The sequence below is a fragment of the Nothobranchius furzeri genome, chromosome 14 (genome assembly GCF_043380555.1).
Source record: "Nothobranchius furzeri strain GRZ-AD chromosome 14, NfurGRZ-RIMD1, whole genome shotgun sequence".
Lineage (NCBI taxonomy): Eukaryota > Metazoa > Chordata > Actinopteri > Cyprinodontiformes > Nothobranchiidae > Nothobranchius > Nothobranchius furzeri.
In genome coordinates this window covers 39,451,610-39,475,630 of record NC_091754.1, presented here as the reverse complement: position 1 = coordinate 39,475,630, position 24,021 = coordinate 39,451,610, and the positions used below count along the sequence as shown (strand labels likewise).

Here is a 24,021-nt window from a genome sequence, read left to right as displayed (position 1 = left end):
CACTGTAATATCCAGTTATCGACCATTGAAAATGTAACATGAGTTATTGTTCTGGCTCTGCCGTAAGTTTCATTTATGTATGCTGTCTCTTTAAGGAAACCAGGAAGCTGGGTGTTCAGACCATGCGGTGAGGACAGGGCAGCAGTGTGGCTCAAACCGCAGACAGCAGGTGTGTTGTTGAGCACAGTTAAGGGCCTTTCCTTTAAGTATTACAATTAAACAATGCTTACATGTTTTATTGCTTATAAAAGGGCAAAGCCGATAGTTCATCCAGCATTTACGAAACTATTTACTAGTATTATTTACAATGCGTTATTTAATTACATGTGGATGTAATGAGAAGAGGTTATGATTTATATTACGTTTTATTTTCTGAAATATGTCGATTATTTATATTTGGATGTAAAAATACTGTATTGTTAAAGTTTCACACCTGACATATAAAGAACAAGTCCCAACCATCCTTCTTGTGTGGAGGTGTTTACCTACGCGGATAGTGGAAAGGGTTTCTACGAGGCCCATTCATCCATTTTCATCCGCTTATCCGGAGTCAGGTCGCAGGGGCAGTAGCCTAAGGCAAGAGGCCCAGACTTCCCTCTCCCCAGCCACTTGGGCCAGCTCCTCCGGGGGAATCCCAAGGCGTTCCCTGGCCAGGTGAGAGACGTAGTCCCTCCACCGTGTCCTGGGTCTACCTTTAGGTCTCCTCCCGGTTGAACGTGCCCGGAAAACCTCACCAGGGAGGCGTCCAGGAGGCACCCTGACCAGATGCCCGAGACACCTCAACTGGCTCCTCTCGATGTGGAGGAGCAGTGAGTCTACTCCGAGCCCCTCCCGAATGACCAAGCTTCTCACCCTATCTCTAAGGGAGAGCCCAGCCACTCTTCGGAGAAAACTCATTTTGGCCGCTTGTATCTGCGATCTCGTTCTTTCGGTCACTACCCAAAGCTCATGACCATAGGTGAGGGTAGGAACGTAGATCGACCGGTAAATCGAGAGCTTCACCTTCTGACTCAGCTCTCTCTTCACCACGACAGACCGGTACAACGCCCGCATCACTACAGACGCAGCACCAATCCGCCTATCCATCTCACGCTCCAGTTTTCCCTCACTCGTGAACAAGACCCAAACATACTTAAACTCCTCCACTTGGGGCAGGACCTCATCCCTGACCCGGAGAAAGCATTCTACCCTTTTCCGAATCAAGACCATGGTCTCAGATTTAGAGGAGTTGATTCTCATCCCAGCTGCTTCACACTCGGCTGCGAACCGCTCCAGCGAAAGCTGAAGATCACGTTCTGATGAAGCCAACATGACCACATCATCTGCAAAAAGCAGAGACCTGATCCTCAGGCCACCGAAAAGGATCCGCTCAACACCTTGGCTGTGCCTAGAAATCCTGTCCATAAAGGTTATGAACAGAATCGGTGACAAAGGGCAGCCTTGGCCAAGTCCAACTCTCACTGGGAACGAGCCCGACTTACTGCTGGCAATGCAGACCAAGCTCTGACACCGGTCATACAGGGACCTAACAGCCCGTATCAGAGGGCCTGGTACCCCATACTCCCAGAGTACCCCCCAGAGGGCCCCCTGAGGGATGCGGTCAAATGCTTTCTTCAAATCCACAAAACATATGTAGACTGGTTGGGCAAATTCCCTGACCCGGAGAAGGCATTCTACCCTAAGGGTATAGAGCTGGTCCAGACTTCCACGGCCAGGACGAAAACCACATTACTCCTCCTGAATTCGAGGTTCAACAATCCGACGGACCCTCCTCTCCAGAAACCCTGAATAGACCTTACCAGGAAGGCTCAGGAGTGTGATCCCTCTGTAGTTGGAACACACCCTGCGGTCCTCCCTTTTAAATAAGGGGACCACCACCCCAGTCTGCTAGTCTAGTGGGACTGCCCCCGATGTCCACGCAATATTGCAGAGCCGCGTCAGCCAACGCAGCCCCACAACATCCAGAGCCTTGAGGAACTCCGGGCGGTTCTCATCCACCCCTGGAGCCTTGCCACAGAGAAGCTTTTTAACCACCTCAGTGACCTCAGCACCAGAGATTTGAGAGGCCAACCCAAAGTCCCCAGACTCTGCTTCCTCACTGGAAGACGTGTCGGTGGGATTGAGGAGGTCTTCGACGTATTCTGCCCACCGATCCACAACGTCCCGAGTAGAGGTCAGCAGCACACCGTCCCCACTATAAATAGTGTTGGTAGCAAAATCGGTTTCAGGATGACCTTCCTTCCAACATGATGGAGACATTAGACCAGGACTATTCAATTTCAGGCCTGGAGGGCCGGTATCCAGCACGTTTTAGTGGTTTCTCTGGTCCAACACACCTGATTCAGTGGTTGAATCACCTGTGCAGCAGTTCATCAGGCTCTGTTAATCACCTGCTGATAGAAATCTGGTGTGTTGAAGCAGAGTAAAACCAAAACGTGCTGGATACCAGCCCTCGAGGTCTGGAATTGAATAGCCCTGCATTAGACTGTTTCAGATTATTTAACTGTACAACTTTAACATTTTGCTCCTTTAACAACTAACTGATGCGTTACTGCCACTAAGTGGTGGCCCCAGCATCACAACCAATCATCAAGCAGCCCACAGCTATAAAACTGGAGGTGTCTTGCGTACCTCTAGGTGGAGCTGGAACCCCAGCTGTGGGCCGAAGCTCTATGGTTAAGAATGGCTGGGGTTTTTTTTGCGACCTTTGGCCCATTGTGTTACTAAAGAAGGTGAAAATGAAAAAGTTCTCAAAATAGGCTAATACCTCCAAGGGTTAAATATTTAAATATTTGTATTTGTTAACTTTTCTTTTTACAGTTTCAAACTGTTATTTGTAACTTCCAGCTTGAGGAAGTTCCACTGTAGGACAAGATTATGAACCAAACATGGGAACACAAACTTTGGTTCTCCATACTAGATTCTTCAGAAGAGCTCACACGAACTCTGGCAGAGTAACAGTTACACCTACAAGGATGATCTGCAGGGTCTTCCTCCTCCAGGTGCTCCAGAGCAGTCACAAAGTCATCCTCTATGGATGAAATGGACTGGTTGGTGTCATCGTCCTCTGGTTGACTGGGCTCCGCCGAGTCCCCCTTAAAAGCCTGGAGTTCCAGCATGTAGTGGACCCCTGCCATATAGCACCCCAATAAACCCATCAGAGATGCTACAGTGGCCTGAGGAGTGGAGCCTGTGTGAGGGTTGTGCCTCAGGACACACAGAGCCTTCAGCCATCTCTAGAGAAAACACAAAATACAAGATCAGGGGGAAAAACACCAAAAATACTAAACGTTTAACGTTCAGGCATGATCGAGACCAGCTGCTGCTGTGAGCAATCTTTACTTCAGCAGTGTAAACTGCAGTCAGATGTTCAGCAGTAGGTATTGTTGAGTCTGCTCTGACCAAGTCGCTCGTGTTTTATAAACCTGGTCAGTGGGAGGTCTGATTAAGAGACCAAAAGCCCATAGACTGAGCAACATCCAAACAATACAGGAAGAAGGAGGCTGCCAGCGTGGGCTGCTCAAACAACATCTGTTCGTCCCGCCTGTGTCTCTTCAGGGCGTGGGAACCGTCAGCCATGGTGACCAGTGGGTCAGCACTTCAGACAGTAAAGCATAACCTTACGCAGACGCTGCTGTGGCTGGATGGAGGGAACTACCTGATGCAGGGGGACTCACCTGAGACCTGGCATCCCGGAGCTCTGCCAGCCTGCGACTGTCTCTGAGCAGCAGAACTTCGTCGTTCTTGAGGCGGTGAACATGGAGAGACTTGAGGAGCTCACACAGCCCCCCCGGCAGGGAAGACAGAGACTGGGGATGGGCAGGGTTCCAGCACACAGACTATCAGCATGGGCTCTCAACTCACTAGTAGGTTTACATTTTTCAGTTTTAGGAATTTACCTGATGGGTGACATCATCACCCTCCCGCTGTCCTGGCAGACACACAAACAGGACCTGGAGGAGGACAGGAGACATGAGACTTGCGGCTCCTGTCCAGCCTGACGGTTTATTATTGGAACAAACCTCTGTCAGCCTCATGATGTCTCTGGGTTGTAGCTCCAGGCTGACACTGCATAGCTCCTTTTTGTTCCTGAAGTGGCTCTTAGCCTGAGTCCCGCCCTCACTGACACTCTGTAGACACAAATGCAACCACAGCTCATGGAAAACTAGGATGATTCAGACTCAGGTCTCTGCATTGTCATGACAACACCAAGTTACAGATTACAGCACAGCTGAAGAAAAAGAAAATATCGTCAGGGGTCTCTGGAGAGGTTCCACCAGACTTTAGTCTCTGCTCTGGAGTTACTGCACCAAACTCAGCCTGGATTGGGAGAAGGGTCTGCTATGGTTGCTGTTGGCAGCCTGGCAGGTGGTGCATAACAGTACTGGTTCAGTCCAAATGACTAGGTCATTCAGTGAGGGTACCTTTATCCTCACTGTATGACCTAGTAGCTCCACCTACACCCCCTCAGAACTTGATCGATTATGTGAATAGCTTTCGTTAGACTGTACATGGCTGGGGTGAGGGCCACAGAGAACTTGGAATGAAACGAAAAGGCTTTATGATCGCAGGACTGAGAGCCGTGGATTAGGCTCTTGCTTTGTTTCCCATTCCTTGTTCGCCATTTCAGGCAAACTTGTGTGATCCGTGCACTGTCCTGAATCAGATTTCAGAGCAGAAATATATTTAGGATACACCTGATTATAGGAAGAGGACCCAACTTTGTCCTTTGAACCTACTTAAGCTCTACTATAGCAGGGAAGAACCGTCTTGTGCGGTGGGACTGGGAAACGTCCCTGAGCAGACCCTTAAAACCCATTTGAGTCATGCTGTTGGAAAAGGGGTAATGGTGATACACAGGGACAAAATCCTGACGTATCCAGGAAGACAAACCTCTTTCCGGACCGAAGACCTGGACCTTATGGGGACCCCTCTGATATGAACAATGGTGTCCATGGCAATAGAGACGTACACAAAGCTGGTGGTCTGGTTGGCAGCTCACCTGTAAACAGGAATAACATCAGAAAACAAGATGCTGATCAGCATTCTTGCATCATAGTGATTTGCATGCCCATACAGAAAAAGCTTAAAGGTGCAATATGTAAGACTGAAGTAAGAACGACACCCTGCAGTCTAATTTGGTTACTGCATTAAGCAAAAACTTGCTTTCTCACTGCTGTTCTGTGAGTTTCATAGCTGTGCTACGTGGATTGCAGGGATTAACTGGTTGGACTATTAACCATGGTGTGAAACAAAGCAGTTAACCCACCATAGACTTCTACAACATCTAAAAAAAAAGACTACAGTGCAACCCACACGGGCCAAAGCAAAAGCAGAATTGGAAAGAACACATGCATCAGAAGCAACAGCAACAAAGGCACAGCTTCGCTTCCACCTAGGAACCTCTTTAAGTCCCCTGTGTGCAAATATTTTAGATTCCAAGGATGCTAGTTGAGAAATTCAGGACGACGGCTCGTCCATCTGCAGAGCTTGAAGAAAAAAAAGTTGCAACACCCCAACTTATTGTCATCATCAAGCAAATACACTCCTCCAGAGTGGCCTTTTATTGTGGGCAGTATAAGGTACACCTGTGCGCTACTCATGAAGTCGGATCAGCATCTTGATGTGGCACACCTGTGAGGTGGGATGGATTACCTCGGCAAAGCAGAAGTGCTCACTATCACACATTTAGACTGATTTGTGAAAAATGTTTGAGAGAAATGGTAATATTGTGTATCTGGAATGAATTTTAGACCTTTAAGTCCATCTCATGAAAAATCGGAACAGAAACAAAGGTGTTGTGTTTATATTTTTGTTGAGTGTATGTGTATGTATGTATGTATGTATGTATATATATATATATATATATATGTGTGTGTGTGTGTGTGTGTGTGTGTGTGTGTGTGTGTGTGTGTGTGTGTGTGTGTGTGTGTGTGTGTGTGTGTATATACCGGTATATATATACATATATGTGTGTGTGTATACATGTCACGTCCCGTCCTGTCTACTCTTAGGTTTTGTCTGTGTCTCCGTTAATTGCTCCCACCTGCCTCTTGTTTCCCAATCACCTTAGCTCCCGGTCCTCCTGTATTTAAACTCTGTCTGTTTTGTGTCCTTTGTGGAGTCATTGTTTCAGTGTCCAGCGTGTCTCTTAAATAAACCTGTGTTAACCGGACTCACCTGTTCGCCTTCTTGCTCTCTGCGCTTGGATCCTCCTCGCTGCCCGGCACGCACGTGACAGAATGACTCCACCAAGCAGTAATGGATCCAGCAGGGAGAATCTTCCGTGGAGTTGCTTTCTTCAGTGGTTCATGTCCGACCACCGGCCAGCTTCTCCCTCTCCGGCCCCAGCTCCGCCTCGCCGCCGCCGGCGTCCCCGGCCATCAGCCTCGGCGTTCCTCGCCGCCCTTCCGGAACCGGACGGGAGTTGGGATGGGGAGACGCTCCTGGATCGCTCCAGCTATGAGGGCACAAGGCTGGCGATCTGCCCTCCCGGAGTCGGTCCACGGCGTGGGGAAAGTCGCCGGAAGCCACCGCAGCCCTGCGCTTCAGGACGGAGCTTCGAGCATGCCACTTCCTCCTCCAAGTCTCCTCCTTCTGCTCCGAGACGTCAGTCCGTTCCTGCCCCGGTCCAAACTATCCGGACCGGCTTCATTTCCTTCTCCCCTAAACCTGTTGGTGCCCTCTCAGCACATCCGAAGGGCCAAGCCACCACACCCTCGCCTGGACCAGACAGCGCTGTTGCATCTTCTCCGGTGGGCTGTCATTCCTCCTCAGTTCCTGCCAGTGTCCTCTCCATACCTCAGCTGAGCCACAAAAAAAAACACGCCGACGCCGCCGCAACCGTCCTGCTCCAGCGGTGGTCCCGATGGACGCATCGCCTCCTGTTCCAGCGGTGGTCCCGGTGGACGCATCGCCTCCTGTTCCAGCGGTGGTCCCGGTGGACGCATCGCCTCCTGTTCCAGCGGTGGTCCCGGTGGACGCATTGCCTCCTGTTCCAGCGGTGGTCCCGGTGGACGCATCGCCTCCTGCTCCAGCGGTGGTCCAAGGGGACGCATCGCCTCCTGCTCCAGCGGTGGTCCAAGGGGACGCATCGCCTCCTGCTCCAGCGGTGGTCCAAGGGGACGCATCGCACCTTGTCTCGGCAGAGGAGGATGCACGGGCTCTGGTCCAGCCCATCCATGGGGCCCCGGGTCAGAAGTCAACGCCTCCCGGCTCGAGCTCCGAAGCAGACGAACCCGGCTCGAGCTCCGAAGCAGACGCACCCGGCTCGAGGTCCGAAGCAGATGCACCCGGCTCGAGCTCCGAAGCAGACGCACCCGGGACAGAGGTCGACTCCTCTGAAGTCTGCTCCCAAGTCGACGTGGCCTCCCCTGATGACGGCTCGTCTGATGACGTCGCCTCCCCTGATGACGGCTCATCTGATGACGTCGCCTCCCCTGATGTCGGCTCGTCTGATGACGTCGCCTCCCCTGATGTCGGCTCGTCTGATGACGTCGCCTCCCCTGAAGTCGGCTCGTCTGATGACGTCGCCTCCCCTGAAGTCGGCTCGTCTGATGACGTCGCCTCCCCTGAAGTCGGCTCGTCTGATGACGTCGCCTCCCCTGAAGTCGGCTCGTCTGATGACGTCGCCTCTCCTGATGTCGGCTCGTCTGATGACGTCGCCTCTCCTGATGTCGGCTCGTCTGATGACGTCGCCTCTCCTGATGTCGGCTCGTCCGACGTCGCCTTTGGTCTGATGTCTCTTCTGTCTCCAGTTCCAGTGGTGATTCTGAAGGTCGCTCCGCTCCAGCCTGCAGGGACTTCGTCACCGGTCCAGCCTGTGTCGCCAGCCCAGCCTGCAGGGCTACTCTGCCCCAGGCGCCACCCTCCAAGGGTCCGTCCTCGCCTCCTCATCTGCCCCAGGCGCAGAACCCCAAGGGTTCGTCCTCGCCTCCTCATCTGCCCCAGGCGCCGGCCTCCAAGGGCCCGTCGCCTCCTCATCTGCCCCAGGCGCCTGCCTCCAAGGGCCCGTCGCCTCCTCATCTGCAGCAGGCACCGACCTCCAAGGGCCCGTCGCCTCCTCATCTGCAGCAGGTGCAGGCCTCCTGACTCTGCTGATCCCTGCCGCCTCTCCTGTGGTCCTTCGGTTCCTCTGGGTCCTCCCTCCGGGCCCCCCTCCTCCCGCCCTGCTCCTGGTTCCTGTGGGCGTCTGGGATCCGCCCTTTGAGGGGGGGTACTGTCACGTCCCGTCCTGTCTACTCTTAGGTTTTGTCTGTGTCTCCGTTAATTGCTCCCACCTGCCTCTTGTTTCCCAATCACCTTAGCTCCCGGTCCTCTTGTATTTAAACCCCGTCTGTTTTGTGTCCTTTGTGGAGTCATTGTTTCAGTGTCCAGCGTGTCTCTTAAATAAACCTGTGTTAAACGGACTCACCTGTTCGTCTTCTTGCTCTCTGCGCTTGGATCCTCCTCGCTGCCCGGCACGCACGTGACAATACATATATATATATATATACATATATGTATATATATATATGTATATATATATATATATATATATGTATATATATATACATATATGTATATATATATATATATATATATATATATATATATATGTATATATATATGTATATATGTATATATATACATATATGTATATATATATACATATATGTATATATATATACATATATGTATATATATATATATATATATATATATATATATATATATATACGCATGCATATATACATACATACATATATATGTGTATATACCGGTATGGTCGTACTGCGGTCTTTTCTACGAACTTTGGTACCTTAGAACACACCCAGATTGCGTCTGATGCAGTTTTGATAAGAACCAACTTCATAGTTTAATGCAGACCAAATTCTTTTCACCCAGAACTCAGTTCTTCTAGATACAAGGTTCTGATGAACACACCCCATTCAATTACTTTACATCTCTATGGGGCTAGGATTGGGATAATATTCAGTGTAACTTGTACCAAGTTTTGTAACTTCGAACATGTTTCATCACATGTAACTTTGAATTCGTAACTTGTAACTTTAGTTTTCTAACTTGTAATTCTCTATTTGTACTTGTATTTCTTGTTTTGTAAAAGGAAATTTTCATTTTGTACATGTATTTTTTATTTTGTAAAACCAAACTTTTATTTTGTACATTTACTACTCATTTTGTAACATCAAACATTCATTCAGAAACATGAAACTTTCGTTTTGTAACTAGCAGACTTCCAAATTGAAAAAAATCAAGGTACAAGTTTGAAATCAAAACTCTCAAAACACACATTTCATTCTACAGGTACAAACCTCAAATCTACAGTGTTACAGATCTTTTTGTCTTGATTCTAGCGTCAGTGAGAGGAACTTGGGTGGAACCAATGAGAGCACGAGTCTTAGCTACCAATCACGTTTCTCGAATTCCTGTCCAATCATTGGGAGAGGAGGGCTGGGTTCTGTCAGAGCTGTAGAGAGAGTTACGACACGGAATGCGTGAGTCACGTGGTTCATGTAGCTTCGAATAGTTCCAAACAGCCCCCGCTGCTGCATTGACTGCAGTTCATTTTTCGGTGTTTCGGAAGGATTTTCTCCAGTAAGTTGATGAAATGTCATCATTTTGTTGCATTGAGAAGCGTTAGCTAACCGCTTCGTACCAAAATAAGCCAACAATGATATTTTATGTTGCCAGTTTTAGCTAGATAACCTTTAATGAGCTAACTGTGTGCAGCTTGTTGGTTGTCAGCAGGAGGACGAGCTGTATTTCAGTTTGTTTGATTCTACGTTTTAAAAATATTCCCCACAGTTTGAAATAGGTTATAAACTTTTTACATTTTTAGTTTTATTTGGGATTTTTTGTTTAATACGTTGCTGGTTGCTGTATCAACACAAACATGCATCAGAAATGGAAGCACAAATGGAGAGACCAATAATAAAGACAATGTGATTGTGAAGACAAGTAATTATTTAATATTTTTCAGTTAATAACACTGACTACAACAAACTGCTGAAGCATGAGACAAACAGGATCACGAACGTAAGAAGATATGTTGTTTTATTCTGTGGACCCAAGTAATAAGAATAAAATTACGATATTTCAAGAATGGTAGTCGAACACAATAACTTTTAAAAATTAGACATTTTCCATAAAACTGTTCATTTCCACTTGCTTTATAATATTAGCATTTGCAATTTTGTTATTAAGGAATGACAAGAAATAAGAATTTATAACACAACTATCAATAAATAAATGTCAAAGAGTAACTAAAACAAAGATCTTATGTAACCATTAAAGGTTAAACTGTGTTGTGTGTCCATCTTCATGTTTTCATAGTGGCTGAGCGGAGAGCTGACCAGGAACAACGGTGGTGGCAAATCCCAGTTGGGTCTGTGATGGAGTGATGCACGCCTGGAGTGATTGCCATCTCATCCACAGTGAGCACACACTCTCTTTCCATCTCTGTCAGATTTTTAACCTTCAAACTGAGCATGTCACACACCTCTCCTAACACACCTGGTTCCAGTTAATGGGCTGCATTTGTCTTTGCAGGGTTCTAACATCAGGCAGAGGGATACTCATGCCCTGAAGAAACCTGCAGCCTGTTGAACCCACTGAAAAACAGAGCTGTACGGCCTTTTTGATTGTCTGTTTACTCCATTTAATGCCTCATGTGTTTTTCATGCCTTTTTGATTTTCTGTTTCCTCTCTTAGTAGGTTTTCCAGCTGGGTACCCTGGTTGCATAGCCTGTTCCTTTCTCATCCTGGCCCTGACGCCGGCTCCTCATGGCTTCCTGGGATGTCCCTCTCTCCTGATACCATCTCATGTCCCGTCTCACTTTCCCTCACCTCATTTGCCTCACTGCTGCTGCTGCTTTCCTCATTCTCTGAAATTATAATGACACTGTTAGAATAAAGAATAATTTTAAAATAAAATATATAAAAATGTCTTAATATTTCAAAAGATTTGTACCACAGTTTACTTGAGTACTTGTGGTCACTGGTCAGTGGATCAACATGCAGTGGTTCTGCTGTACTTCTCACTGCGGGGTCCTTCCTCCTCCTTGGTTCAGGGCGATGAACAAACACAGCATCAGCCCTGAGTCTCACCTTGCCTTGCCTAGTCTTAGTAAACTGTCCCTCCTCAAAATGTGCCTGTAGAGTGGTGTATTAGTTTATTTCCTGCCACGTTTAACAGTTTAATTGCAGCCTTGTGCAGTTGAGAGCAGAACATGTAGAGCCTTGATAGAAAACATGTGAGAGTGCACATTAAACTCACTGCACACAGCTTTTTGTTATTGTGATCTCTGGTCATGGTGAGGTTGCTCCTGCTGACTTGAGCCAACCATTTTCTTCTTCTCTCTGCATCTTTGGGTAAGCCATAATTCTGATTCCTCCCTCAGACTGTTTGCTATATGCAGCGCAGCCAACCAAGGTAAGATAATCAACCTATAAAGCAATTATTAAAATACTATTTTTGTACATATAGAAATACTGAACTAAACCAAAAATATAGAGATGTAAAATTACATTTAAAAATTTTATCCAACCATAAAATTAGCCATTTCAATTTTTAACCCATGGACACATTTTATTTTAATAATAATCAAAATAAAGTTACTCAAAAGAGCTTCATTAGGTCTTGAGTACATTGCTCATAATTAATGATTCAGCTTATTTGTGCATATGTAATGACTAAACATAATGTTGGTAAAATGCTTTATTAAAAATGCTATTATACATGTACAAGTTTGGTGTTCATTTTTTCCACAAATAACACTTTTTATCTACTGTGATGAATCATACAGTTTTATTGAAAATTTATTTTTAATTAGTTGCTATAGAACTGGATACAGATGCATGTACTGTCTTCACATAAAAATATAAAGTAATGATTGTAAAATGTATTCTACTGAACATAATAGATATCATTCAAAGCATAAACAGATACATATTTTCTTCAAGGTAAGCTGGAGCAGAATTCTATTCAATAAACACTTTAAAATGGATATTACAACTCGAGTTTAGGGATTCTTGTAGGACTTAAAGTTATTAAATATGCTTATATTAGAGCAGTGTGTTGCATTACTACATCAAATGTATTGCTATAATATATTATAGTAATGTATGTGGTCTAAATGTGTTCTACAGTGTGTTAGGACTGTCGTGTTCCTGTAATGTAGAACAGTCATGGGTGTTTGTCTTCCTACAAATGCTCGGAAAAATATAAATTGGCTACTTTGTGAAGGAGTTAGGACATAATATTTAATATAATATATAATATTATTCAATAATTACCACAAATCGCCAGGGGAAATGTGATTAGGTTAAATTTTTGTGATTGTCCCACCATACGCTGTTCAAACTGACTTACGGCGCTGTGATGTTTGGGAGCTCCATGAACCACGTGACCGCGAGTTCAAAGAGTGTTGTAACTCTCTTTCTACAGCTCTGACAGAACCCTGCCCTCCTCTCCCAATGATTGGACAGGAATTCGAGAAACGTGATTGGTAGCCAAGACTCGTGCTCTCATTGGTTCCACCCAAGCTCCTCCCACTGACGCTAGAATCGAGACAGATTTGAGGTCTGTACCTGTAGAATGAAATGTGTGTTTTGAGAGTTTTGATTTCAAACGTGTACCTTGATTTTTTTAATTTGGAAGTCTGCTAGTTACAAAACGAAAGTTTCATGTTTCTGAATGAATGTTTGATGTTACAAAATGAGTAGTAAATGTACAAAATTAAAGTTTGATTTTACAAAATAAAAATGCATGTACAAAATACAATGTTCTTGTTACAAAACAAGAAATACAAGTACAAATTGAGAATTACAAGTTATAAAACTAAAGTTACAAGTTACGAATCCAAAGTTACATGTGATGAAACATGTTCCAAGTTACAAAACTTGGCACAAGTTACGCTGAATATTGTCCCAATCCTAGCTCCATACATCTCACCTTCCATCCATTTAGATTCAACCATCACAGTCGTCCTATTTAACTTGTCTTGTTTTAATTTGTTTAGAAAATACATTTCTTATCTTTTATAAACCTGAATCTGTCTGAATTGAGATGAAGTGTGTTTGATCACTGAAAAAGCAAAGAATCCTAGAATCTTCTGATTAAACATCCAAAGACCAAGCAGGTTATATCCTATATCACAGCTTATTGGTCATGAGTAAAGGTAATATATTAAGCTTAAAAGCAACAATATTCACCCCGCTACATACCGGTATGCATTTAATCTGCTGATGATTTTAAACATACAATTACTGAAGACAGTTTTAAGCAAATTCAGCTCCGTTATATTGAGACTTAAGTTTTGGCCCAGTGAGCCCGGCCCTAAGGCACACTGCTAGAACCTCTCAGTTATGATTAGCAACGCTGAGTTCAAGGACTGGGAAAAATCTCTGCTTTTTCATTTCCAAGTGACTGATGGCCAGACAAGAGTGGCTGATTCTAGAATAGAATAGAATAGACCCTACTGATCCCACAGTGGGGACATCCACCTGTTACAGCAGCACCAACACTTAGCCTGAAGAGAAATAATACAACGGTACACGTGTATATATACACACATAGGCAGGTATCTAGCATGGGAACCTTCCAGCACTAAAAACCACAAATAGAAAAATGAAGAACTGAGCAGCATATTGTAAGAGACACGGACATACTATGTAAATCTGGTACGAGGTACTGAACACATACTGAATAGTGCATTGGTGCTATTGTGTACCAGGATAATACCTAACTCTAATTACCAGCTGGATTTAGGAGCATAGAGAATGTACTTCAGGTTAGTGTTAAAGCAGCTTTAACCATGATCTGTGCCAAATATGACACAGCAGGAGTCCGTCTAAAGGCTCAGGAACCCTCTGCAGGTGTTCTGGATTTATCAGCTGATCAGAGTCTGGAATGGTGAACCTTTCCACAAGAATCTGATGGTCTGAGATGTTTATGTGGGCTTGTCATCAGCTGGAAGCCAGAATCGTCACAGATATGACAAATCAAGGCCCGAAGTATCTATGAGTCCGTCTCATACACTAGTTTCACCTTTCAAGTTGAATTACTGACATAAGCGAACTTTTGCACCAGATTCTCGTTTAGGAAAGTCAGCTGGGCTGGAAACCCGGTCCTGCAGCGGAGACCAGGGACCCGGTCCTGGATCAGGAGCAGGCCGGATGTTGGTGCTGACAGACGTTAAGCCCACATCACGGACTTGAGCTCGGCACGCGAAGTTAGCATGCTAGCTGAAGGACAACAGAGGTTCGGACGAACATCACTGACATAGGAAATGACACCAGTCCCGTCCGCAGCCGAGCTGGGCTCTAGCTACGAGCTCACCCAGGCCGCGCCGCGGTGGTTTAGCTCCGCCGTAGGTGGACAGCAGGCAGACCGGAAGCTGCTGGTGGCTCAAACAACTAACGGATCCACCTTCTTGTTACTGTACCCCGGTATTTAGTAGAAATTCAACTCACCTCTCGTTGTCGGACACCAGAACCGCTGGACAGAGCCGCTGCGATGGATGCTGTGCGGTACGGGAATGATCTTTTCGTTCGGAACTCATCTGAACTCTTGCTACAAACACGGATTTCGGGAATAACTGGCAAAGGTTCGTGGACCCAGACCGTTTCTGGAGTTCAGACATTTATGATGAGATGAAAAATTAACATCATATTTAGTTCTATTGCGTTCCACAAACCGTTCAGCTGTTTCAGACCGATTTAAATGGCTCCTGAAAATGAACCGAACGGCCCACGAACGCGTTCCTTCCCGATTCGTCCCATTGACACACGCAGACGCCCCATGTGAGTCATTTGGAATCGTAGGATGTCCAAGGAAGGTCCCGTCTTTCTCGCCTCTGATTGGCTGGAAAGACTCTCCTATGATTGGCTATTGCTGGGTTTTACTCACGTGACTATCGTGACGTCACAATGCGCGAAATTTCAGGATGGGGCAAGAAGTGTTTTGCAAGTCAAAGAAACACATTTTTAAATTTTAAACAATGTCTATCCCTCAAAAGATGTGCTCAGAAAACGTTTTAACATTGATGATAATTCATGTTCCTTTTGTGGGAAGGATGTTGAAACAACTGATCATATTTTCTTTGAATGCAACAAGACACGGACGTTTTAGAACTGTTTTGAAAACTAGATTCAACCTCAAATTGGAATCCCATGTCCCATTTCAAGAGATGGCATCACCTTTGGAACTCTCCTTCAAACAAACAACCAAGAACTCTGCTACAATCTACTTCTCTGTCTGGCAAAATTCTTCATACATAAACAAAAAATACTGAAATCACCCCCTGTGTTTAATGCATTTGTACATGATTTTAGATTGTATCTAAGATCCCTTAAATGTATCAATAATAACAGCTATGAAGATATGTATAGACTGTTGTGTAGACTTCCTGGAACTGTGTAGTGGTCCCTTGCATTTGTCCTCCCCCTTTTATAATAATAATAATAATAATAATAATACATTTTATTTAAAAGCGCCTTTCAGGAGGACACCCAAGGTCACTTGACAGAAAACACGTGATACAATACAATAAAACAATAATAAAACCCAAACAAGAAAAAAACAAAGAGAGAAACAGTTCAATAAAATCAGAGGTTGTAGACAGATTTAAACATATGTTTTGAGTTTTGTTTTGAAAAGGGTAAAACTGTCGATGTTCCTGATGTCTGGGGTAAGTGAGTTCCAGAGTCGAGGAGCAGAGTGGCTGAAAGCTCTGCTACCCATGGTAGCGAGACGGGCAGAAGGAACCGCAAGATGGATGGAAGAAGAAGATCTGAGTGAACGGGATGGGGTGTGAATACTTATAAAGTCTGAGATATATGGAGGAGAGAGGTTGTGGATTGCTTTGAAGGTATGGAGGAGAATTTTGAAGATGGACCTGAATTTAACTGGGAGCCAGTGAAGCTGCTGGAGAACCGGGGTGATGTGGTGAAAGGAAGGGGTTCTGGTGATAATACGGGCTGCTGAATTCTGGACCATTTGCAGTTTATGAAGGAGTTTGTTGGGGAGACCATAAAGAAGTGAATTGCTATAGTCGATACGGGACGTGACGAGGCTGTGGACGAGAATGGCGGCAGTGTGAGGGGTCAGTGAGGGACGGAGACGGTTTATGGAACGTAGATGGAAGTATGCTGACCGAATTATGTTATTAATGTGAGCTTGAAAAGAAAGTGAGCTGTCAAGAATGACACAGACTCTTGACGTGAGGGGAGGGGGAGACTATGGCGCTGTCAGTTGTTAAAGATCTTTTCACTGACTGTTCGATTCTCATCTGAATACATTGGCATGCTTGCCTTATTTGTAATGTAAATATGCTTTTCTGCAATAAAAAAAACGAACACAACGCGATGGAGGTCAGCGAGTATACAAAGGCTTTAAATGGAGAGGATATCGTAAAAATACAACTTAATTTAGGGTATCATCCATACAGTTTAAAAAAGTTGGACTTTTCTTACAAACTTAAGTATTTACCAGGCCCCCACAATGCAGCTCTGAAATTGAGCCAAACCCAGAAGTGAAATAAATTGCAGTTCCACTCTCATCCGCTGGGGGCTGGTGTCAGAAACGAGCAAATCCTCATTGACTCCCATGTTAAAAATACCAATTTCACAGCAGAAATAAACATGTTTACAGCTTGGTACCAAAACATGTTTTTGGTTTAAATGATCTAGTTTACACTCATGACAACTCTGAGGGGGGTGAATTTTTTCTCACTCTTCTGTTTAAGTGTATTAAAAGCCTAAAATTCTTTATAATTAATGAGCATCAGACCCACGTGACCACAAAGCTAGCGCCGTGGAAAGGCCTCAGTAGAGCCTCGGTCTGGCTTGGAAACTGTTCCGGGATTTTGAGTCTCTGTGTTTGTGTATTCTTGTTTGGATATTTTTTGTGCAACTGTTGGACAAAATGACTTGCTGTGGCATTAATTTCACTAATAGAGCGTCCAAGGAGTCTCCACTTCATTTTTTTCAAAATTATATTTATGTATTTTAGTTAACTGCCGAGTTGAGCTTAGATTTTAACATGTACTGTCTAACCATGAAATTTAAATGTAATAGGGTAAAACCCAGTGCATTTAACATAATGCTGCACTTTAGAAAATGGGTTGAGATATAACATGTTGGTGGAGCTGGGTTCCGACTATCGGCTTGTGGAGCTCTCGGGAGACCGATGTTTTCCACCCTTATCCCCTCCCCGCAGCCCGGTCCATCTCTGTCTGATCGCGGCTTCTGTTTGCTGCGCACGGGCTGACGGCTGGTTCTCCCAGCAGCTCGGCGCATCTGTCTGATCGCAGCTTAGCTCCGCGGGCTGACGGCTGGTTCTTATGGCAAGCCAGAACCGCCAAAATACGCCACTTCTCCCCGCAGCTCGGCGCATCTCTGTCTGATCGCGGCTTCTGTGTGCTGCGCGGGCTGACGGCTTGTGGAGCTCTTGGATGGAAACCTTTCCACCCGGTTCTCCCCAGCGGCAGCTCTGCGCATCTCAGATCGCAGCGGTGCTTGTCTGCTGTGCGGCTGCCGGCTTGTGGAGGTCTCGGAGAACTCTGTGTTCCACCCGGTTTTACCCAGCGGTCAGCCCGGCGTATCTCTGACTCAGAAGCTCTGGTGTTGTGCACAGTTAACTCCAGTTGTAGCTAGGTTGCTACCTCCGTTAGCTTAGTTCCCACCTCCGCATTAGCTTTGGGTTAGCTTCATGTTAGCTTGTAGCTAGTTCGACCGGGTCGTCAGTCGATCCCAGCCTTACAGCCCCACCCTCAGGTCCATCTCTCTTCCCTCTTATGGAGTTGTCTGGGCTTGACGGAACCTGTGACACGGTCAAAATGGCGGTGGTGGCCACCTCCCATTTTAGCAGAAAAACTTGTTATTGGAGCCTATGGAAACCCATTGTCCATATATTTATTTCGATGGTATTTACCCAGTGTTGAGAGTAAGGTCTAGATGCAGCTGCAGCCGCTACAAACCCCTACAAAACACGCCCCCATGTGCCTGTTGAGCCCCCCTGGCGGTCAGAAAAGGGAAATGTATCAATAATGGCAGTGATGTGGGTCAGATCCGGTGTTACGCCAAATTCTGCGACCCATCACAATTTGTGACCCCAGGGGGCAGTGTTGCGTTTTGTTGCATCTGTACATCCTGAATTGGCATAAAAGGAGAAGATGTTACATTCAAACTATAAACTAGTATGTACGGTTTGAGGAAGTTGTGCAGCGTGGACCATGGATATTAAGAGCGTTTGTTGATGTTTATTGTAAACAAACGGGACAATAAATGCAGCGATAAGCAGGGCTAGCCTTTGACAAGAAATGTTTGCTAACATGCGAGGTCCGCAGGTAAAATGTTCAGAACTTCCATTTATTGAAATAAATTGTCATCCACATCCTCGGTTTATTAGAAACCTTTGCAGATTATCTGGTTGCTACATTTTTTTCTGTCACTCCAATGCCACTCATATGTACTGGTGGAGATAAAAGGGAAATAAAATGACACAAACATCACGAAACGCCTTTTGTTAATATCTTTAGTGAAAATTAAAGACATCTGCATTATTACGGAGATGCATATTGTGTGACCTTACTTTAACTGCAGTTACAATGATTTTTACACCACACAAACTGTTTTTGGTAACTTCTGATGATGTAGTTTATAAAAAAGTGCATTTGACCTCTGACATCTGTGTTATTACTGAGATGCAGATGGCCACATTCTGTGACAGCCACTATCATTGTGTGATCATGGTCCACGCTGCACAACTTCCTCAAAGCTTACGTAGTTACGGTTTTAACCTAGCATCTTCTTTTATGCCATTTCAGGATGTACAGATGCAACAAAACGCAACACTGCCCCCTGGGGTCACAAATTGGGATGGGTCGCAGAATTTGGTGCAACACCGGCCCGCAGCAGTCTGCCACAGGCTCCAGCAGATGATGGGGGTGTTTCAAACCCTCCCAGCAGGGATGGGGAGCTTAAACCTGGGTCAGATCCAGGGCGCAGCATCCCACCTGCTCCAGCAGGTGATGGCGGTGTTTTTAATTCCCTGCGGGGCAGTGGAGCTCACTCCTGTGTTAGATTGGGTCCGCAGCAGCCCGCCACAATCTCCTGCAGGTGATGGCGGTGTTTTCAACCCTCCCAGCGGGGCAGCTGAGCTGAAACCTGGGTCGGGTCCAGGCCGCAGCAGCACACTATAGGCTCCAGCAGGTGATGGCGGGGTCGAGGAGCAGCAGTCTCCAGTAGGTGATGGTGGTGTTTTCAACCCTCCCAGCGGGGCAAGGGGTGTGTCAACCAGAACTAGAGGACCCGTGAGGACACCAAGACACAGCAAGGCGCTTATTAACGTCTTTATTAAAAGGAAAACACAACTAGGTGTTACCAGATGTGGGCGAGGCTGAGGCAGGGTCAGGAGGAAGCATGGGTCAAAACCAGAGAGATCCCTGAACGCTACAAGGGGCAGGCAGGAGGCAGAATCCAGAGGATGTGAGTCCAGGGGGTCAGAAGCAGAGAAACAATCCAGGCAGGGAGCAGGTACGTGGGCAGGTAGAGGTTCAGGAACAAGGTCAGGAACAATGACTCAGGCAGAGGTTAGGAGTGCTGGACAATTTACTAACAGGAGTGTTCAATAATCGGGCACTGGTTGGAGAACAGGCTGGGTGTTATATAGCAAAGGAGGCAGGTGTGTGGCATGAGCTGATGACAGGGTGCAGGTGATGGTAATTAAGTGGCTGAGGGCTTGACTGAGGAGGCAGCAGAGGCAGAGGAGGGTGTCAGCCTGGGAGTCATGACAAGGGGAGCTGAAACCTGGGTCAGATCCAGGGTGCAGCACCCCGCCACAGGCTCCAGCAGAGGAGAATGGGGATTGATTCATATCATTAAACACCTTTCGATTCGAACAATACAACAGAGAGAATAAGTTTATACAGACATAGTAACAATGTAATTAAACAGACTATACAGGACTCCATATTTAAATATGAATGTACAAATAATTAGTTTCTTGCATACACACTTTATGGCCATGTCCACAGGGATTACAAAACACTGATACCACCAACAAATAATCAGATGCCGGACAATAGGCACAACATACATATGCTTATTTAAGTTAGCAGGTGAGTAATGTATGTGCAAGTGTTTATTTTAAATGCAATAAAATAAAATTGTGGTAATTATTTTAATCAACCCCTTGTCAGGCTGATCAGACTGGATGAAGGAGACGAACAAGGTGAGACGTTTAACAGTTTTATTATTTCTCTGGTCGTATCTCTGTGAGGAAGAAACGATGACTGAGATGAGAAGCCGGTCACGGCGTCTTCCATATATAGCCTTGCTTGGCTGTGACGTGGAGGGAATCCCCGCGAGGAGCACGCTGGGAGCTCCCCACGAGGGGCATGTCGGGAGTTGTGGTCCGAAGGTCAGCCGGGAGATACCTGAGTCCTGACAGGACCCCCCGGTCCAGGGACGGCTCCAGAAGTCCCAGCGCGACCCCGGCGGACCCAGAAGTCAGAGATCAGGGAAGGGTCCAGGATGGACCGAGCCGGCTCCCAGGAGCGTCCCTCGGGGCCATAGTGCTTCCAGTCCACCAGGTACTGCCAGCCCCGACCCCTGCGGCGAGCATCCAGGATGCGCCGGACGGTGTAGATAGGCTCACCGTCGAGGAAGCGGGCAGGAGGGGGCGCCGGAGCCGGAGGCGGGAGAAGGGAGGACTCCACGTAGGGCTTGAGCCGGGAGGTATGGAAGGTGGGATGGATGCGGAGAGTAGCCGGCAGCCGCAACCGGTACGTGACCGGGTTGATGACCCTTTGGATGGGGTATGGGCCGAGGAACCGAGGGGCGAGTTTCTTGGACCCGGCACGGACCCGAAGGTCAGCCGTGGACACCCAGACCTTGTCCCCAGGAGCATAGGAGGGACCAGGACGGTGTCGACGGAGATGCTGGTGAGCATAGCTGGTGTTAGCTCTGGTTATGGAGGCTCGTGCTTTGATCCAGGCGCTCTTGCAGCGTCTCACCATGGCTTCCGCTGCCGGAATGGCGACCTCGGGTTCTTGGTGGGCAAAGACCGGGGGCTGGAAGCCATAGCAGACCTCGAAAGGGGACAGCCGAGTGGCAGATGAGGTATGAAGATTGTGGGACAGCTCCGCCCAGAGGAGGTATTTAGGCCACTGCGAGGGTTGAGCCGAGACAAAACAACGAAGGTACCGACCCAGCTGTTGGTTAGCCCGCTCCGTCTGGCCATTGGTCTGCGGGTGGTAGCCTGAAGATAGACTGACCGATGCTCCCATCAGCCGACAGAAAGCTTTCCAGAACCGGGCCGTGAACTGGGGCCCCCGATCCGAGACCACGTCGACTGGGAACCCGTGGAGGCGCACCACGTTCTCCAGGAACAGTTCCGCTGTGCGTTGGGCTGAGGGGAGACCCGGAAGGGCGATGAAATGGACAGACTTGGAAAAGCGGTCCGTAACCGTCATGACAGTGTTGAGGTTATTGACCGGCGGGAGACCCGTGACGAAGTCCAGCCCCACGTGGGACCAGGGGCGGCTGGGCACCGGAAGAGGTCGGAGGGCACCAGCCGAGGCCTGGTTGGGGTTCTTGGAGCGGGCACAGACGTCACAGGCGCTGGTGTATTCTTTCACATCCCTCACCATGCCTGGCCACAAGAGGGCTCGCTGGAGGAATTTAAGAGTTCTGGAGAAACCAGCGTGGCCAGACAGGCGTGATGAGTGGGCCCAGGACAACGCCTCGCTGCGACAGGCCGTGGGGACATAGAGGCGACCCGCGGGGGTCTCTGGAGGCGCGGGGTCGTCCCGGAGGGCGTTCTGGATAGCTTCCTCCAACGGCCACCTCAGTTGGCCCAGGAAGCGGTGTTCCGGGAGGATTGGCGCTGGCTCGGACGAGGGCGTGGAGTGGGTGAATTGGCGGGAGAGGGCGTCCGCCTTCTGGTTCTTGGCTCCCAGGCGGTAGGCGAGATGGAAGTCGTAGGGTTCAAAGAAGAGGGCCCAGCGAGCCTGGCGAGGGTTAAGCTGCTTGGCAGATTTAATGTGGGTCAGGTTCTGATGGTCAGTCCAGATCGTGAAAGGCCGAGTGGTGCCCAGAAGCCACTGCCTCCATTCCTCCAATGCCCATTTTATGGCCAGTAACTCACGGTCGCCCACACCGTACTTCTGCTGGGTGGTGGAAAACTTCCTGGAGAAGTAGGCGCAGGGATGGAGCCTGTCGTCGGGCCCGCCTTGAGACAGGATGGCGCCGGCGCCGACGTCAGAGGCGTCGACCTCGACCACAAAGGGAACTGCAGGATCTGGATGGCGGAGGATCGGGGCCGAGGTAAAGCGGGTGACCAGGTGGCGGAAGGCCCGAATGGCGTCGGGAGTTAGACGAAACAGCTGGCCAGGGGAGCCTGGTCGAGTGAGAGAGGTGAGAGGGGCTACGAGGGTGCTATAGTTCTTTATAAAACGGCGGTAAAAGTTGCAGAAACCCAGAAAACTCTGCAGTTGTTTCAGGCTGGTTGGCAATGGCCAGTCCTTCACCGCCTGGATTTTCTGAGGGTCCATGGTTATCCCTTCGTCTGAGATCATGTAGCCCAAGAAGGATATGGACTGCTGATGGAAGGAGCATTTCTCGGGTTTACAGTACAGGTTGTGGTCCAGGAGCCGGGTTAGGACGGCGCGAACATGATGGATGTGTTCGGCCTCGGATTTGGAGTAGATCAGTATATCGTCCAGATAGGCGAACACCCACCGTCCCAGCATGTCGTGGAGGACATCATTAATGAGACGTTGGAAGACAGCAGGGCTATTGCATAGTCCGAAGGGCATAACCAGGTACTCCCAGTGGCCGGTGGGTGTTATGAACGCGGTCTTCCACTCATCCCCGGCCTTTATACGGACCAGATTGTAGGCGCTCCGGAGATCCAGTTTCGTAAAGATCCGTGCCTGGGAGATGGCATCCAGAGCGGTAGTGAGGAGCGGCAGAGGATGGCGGTCCTTGACCGTGATCTTGTTCAGACCCCAATAGTCTATGCAGGGGCGAAGATCGCCTTCCTTTTTCTTCACGAAGAAGAAGCCAGCGGCACCCGGAGAGGAGGAGGGTCGGATGAACCCCTGCTGGAGGGCCTGGGCGATGTATTCTTCCATCGCTTTGGTTTCGGGAGGCGCGAGAGAGAAAAGGCGCCCGCGGGGAGGACTGGTTCCGGGTAGCAGCTTGATCTCCATATCATATGGCCGGTGAGGTGGCAGGGAGGTGGCGCGCCGCTTGTTGAACACCGCGGCCAGGTCCCGATAGGGCAGCGGCAGGTGGGGCGGTGTGGAGCCGGGGCCCCCGTCCGGAAGACCCGCCGAGGATGGAGGAGGAACGAGGTGGGTCTGGCACGAGGTCCCCCAGCCCAGCAGGCGGTTCTGGGACCAGGAAATATGAGGGTCGTGGAGACGGAGCCAGGTTAACCCCAGGATTAGAGGAGAAGAGGGAGCAGAAATGACCAGGAAATGGAGGGTCTCCTGGTGGCCTTGGGTGATCATACGGAGTGACTGGGTTCGGTCTCAGACTGGGTAGGGTTGGAGAGGCCTACCGTCCACCGAGGTCACTGGTATAACTCTCTCCAGGGGTTGTAGGGGGATCCGTAGGCGTTTTGCCAGATCTAAGTCCATGAAATTGTCCGCGGCCCCCGAATCCACCAATGCGTTTACGTGGAGTGAGGCCTCACCATGGAGGAGGGTGACAGGAATAAGGAGACGGTTAGTAGTGACAGGGGTAGAAGAAGACCCAGACTGAGCGACCCCAATACTCAGTGGGGCCCCCCGTTTCCCGATCGTAGCGGGCAGTCCAGGCGTCGGTGGTCGGGAGAGCCACAGTAGGCACAGAGGCCCTCGCGCCACCGTCGTTGTCTCTCCTCGGGGGGAAGGTGGCCGAGCTGCATGGGCTCCTCCGCCAGCATGGGTACAGGAGCTGGTGTGGGTGAACGAGGGCGAGGCACCGGCGTCCTGGGTGGACGCGTGGATAACTTGGGTCGAACCAGAA

General features: G+C 48.1%; 2 protein-coding genes and 1 long non-coding RNA gene across 3 annotated transcripts in view; 1 reads left to right on the top strand and 2 right to left on the bottom strand.

Moving 5' to 3' along the window:
- Positions 1-14,619, bottom strand: part of akap11 (A kinase (PRKA) anchor protein 11) — a 33,434-nt gene extending 18,815 nt beyond the window's left edge. Inside the window, exons 1-6 of the mRNA XM_054747217.2 lie at positions 14,476-14,619; positions 4,894-5,002; positions 4,023-4,130; positions 3,900-3,953; positions 3,678-3,809; positions 2,972-3,236 (exon numbers count right to left, since the gene is read on the bottom strand). Of these exons, the coding sequence (XP_054603192.1) occupies positions 2,972-3,236; positions 3,678-3,809; positions 3,900-3,953; positions 4,023-4,130; positions 4,894-4,956 (622 nt within the window). The 5' untranslated portion in view covers positions 4,957-5,002; positions 14,476-14,619. The remainder of the gene's footprint in view (positions 1-2,971; positions 3,237-3,677; positions 3,810-3,899; positions 3,954-4,022; positions 4,131-4,893; positions 5,003-14,475) is intronic.
- The window catches only part of fundc1 (FUN14 domain containing 1), a 497,656-nt gene that overhangs the window by 365,898 nt on the left and 107,737 nt on the right, over positions 1-24,021 (bottom strand). The window lies entirely within an intron of this gene.
- LOC129164998 (uncharacterized) lies at positions 9,472-10,911 on the top strand. The gene is made up of 4 exons (XR_008564467.2): positions 9,472-9,597; positions 10,336-10,436; positions 10,552-10,628; positions 10,714-10,911. It is a non-coding gene; the product is annotated as an uncharacterized lncRNA (long non-coding RNA).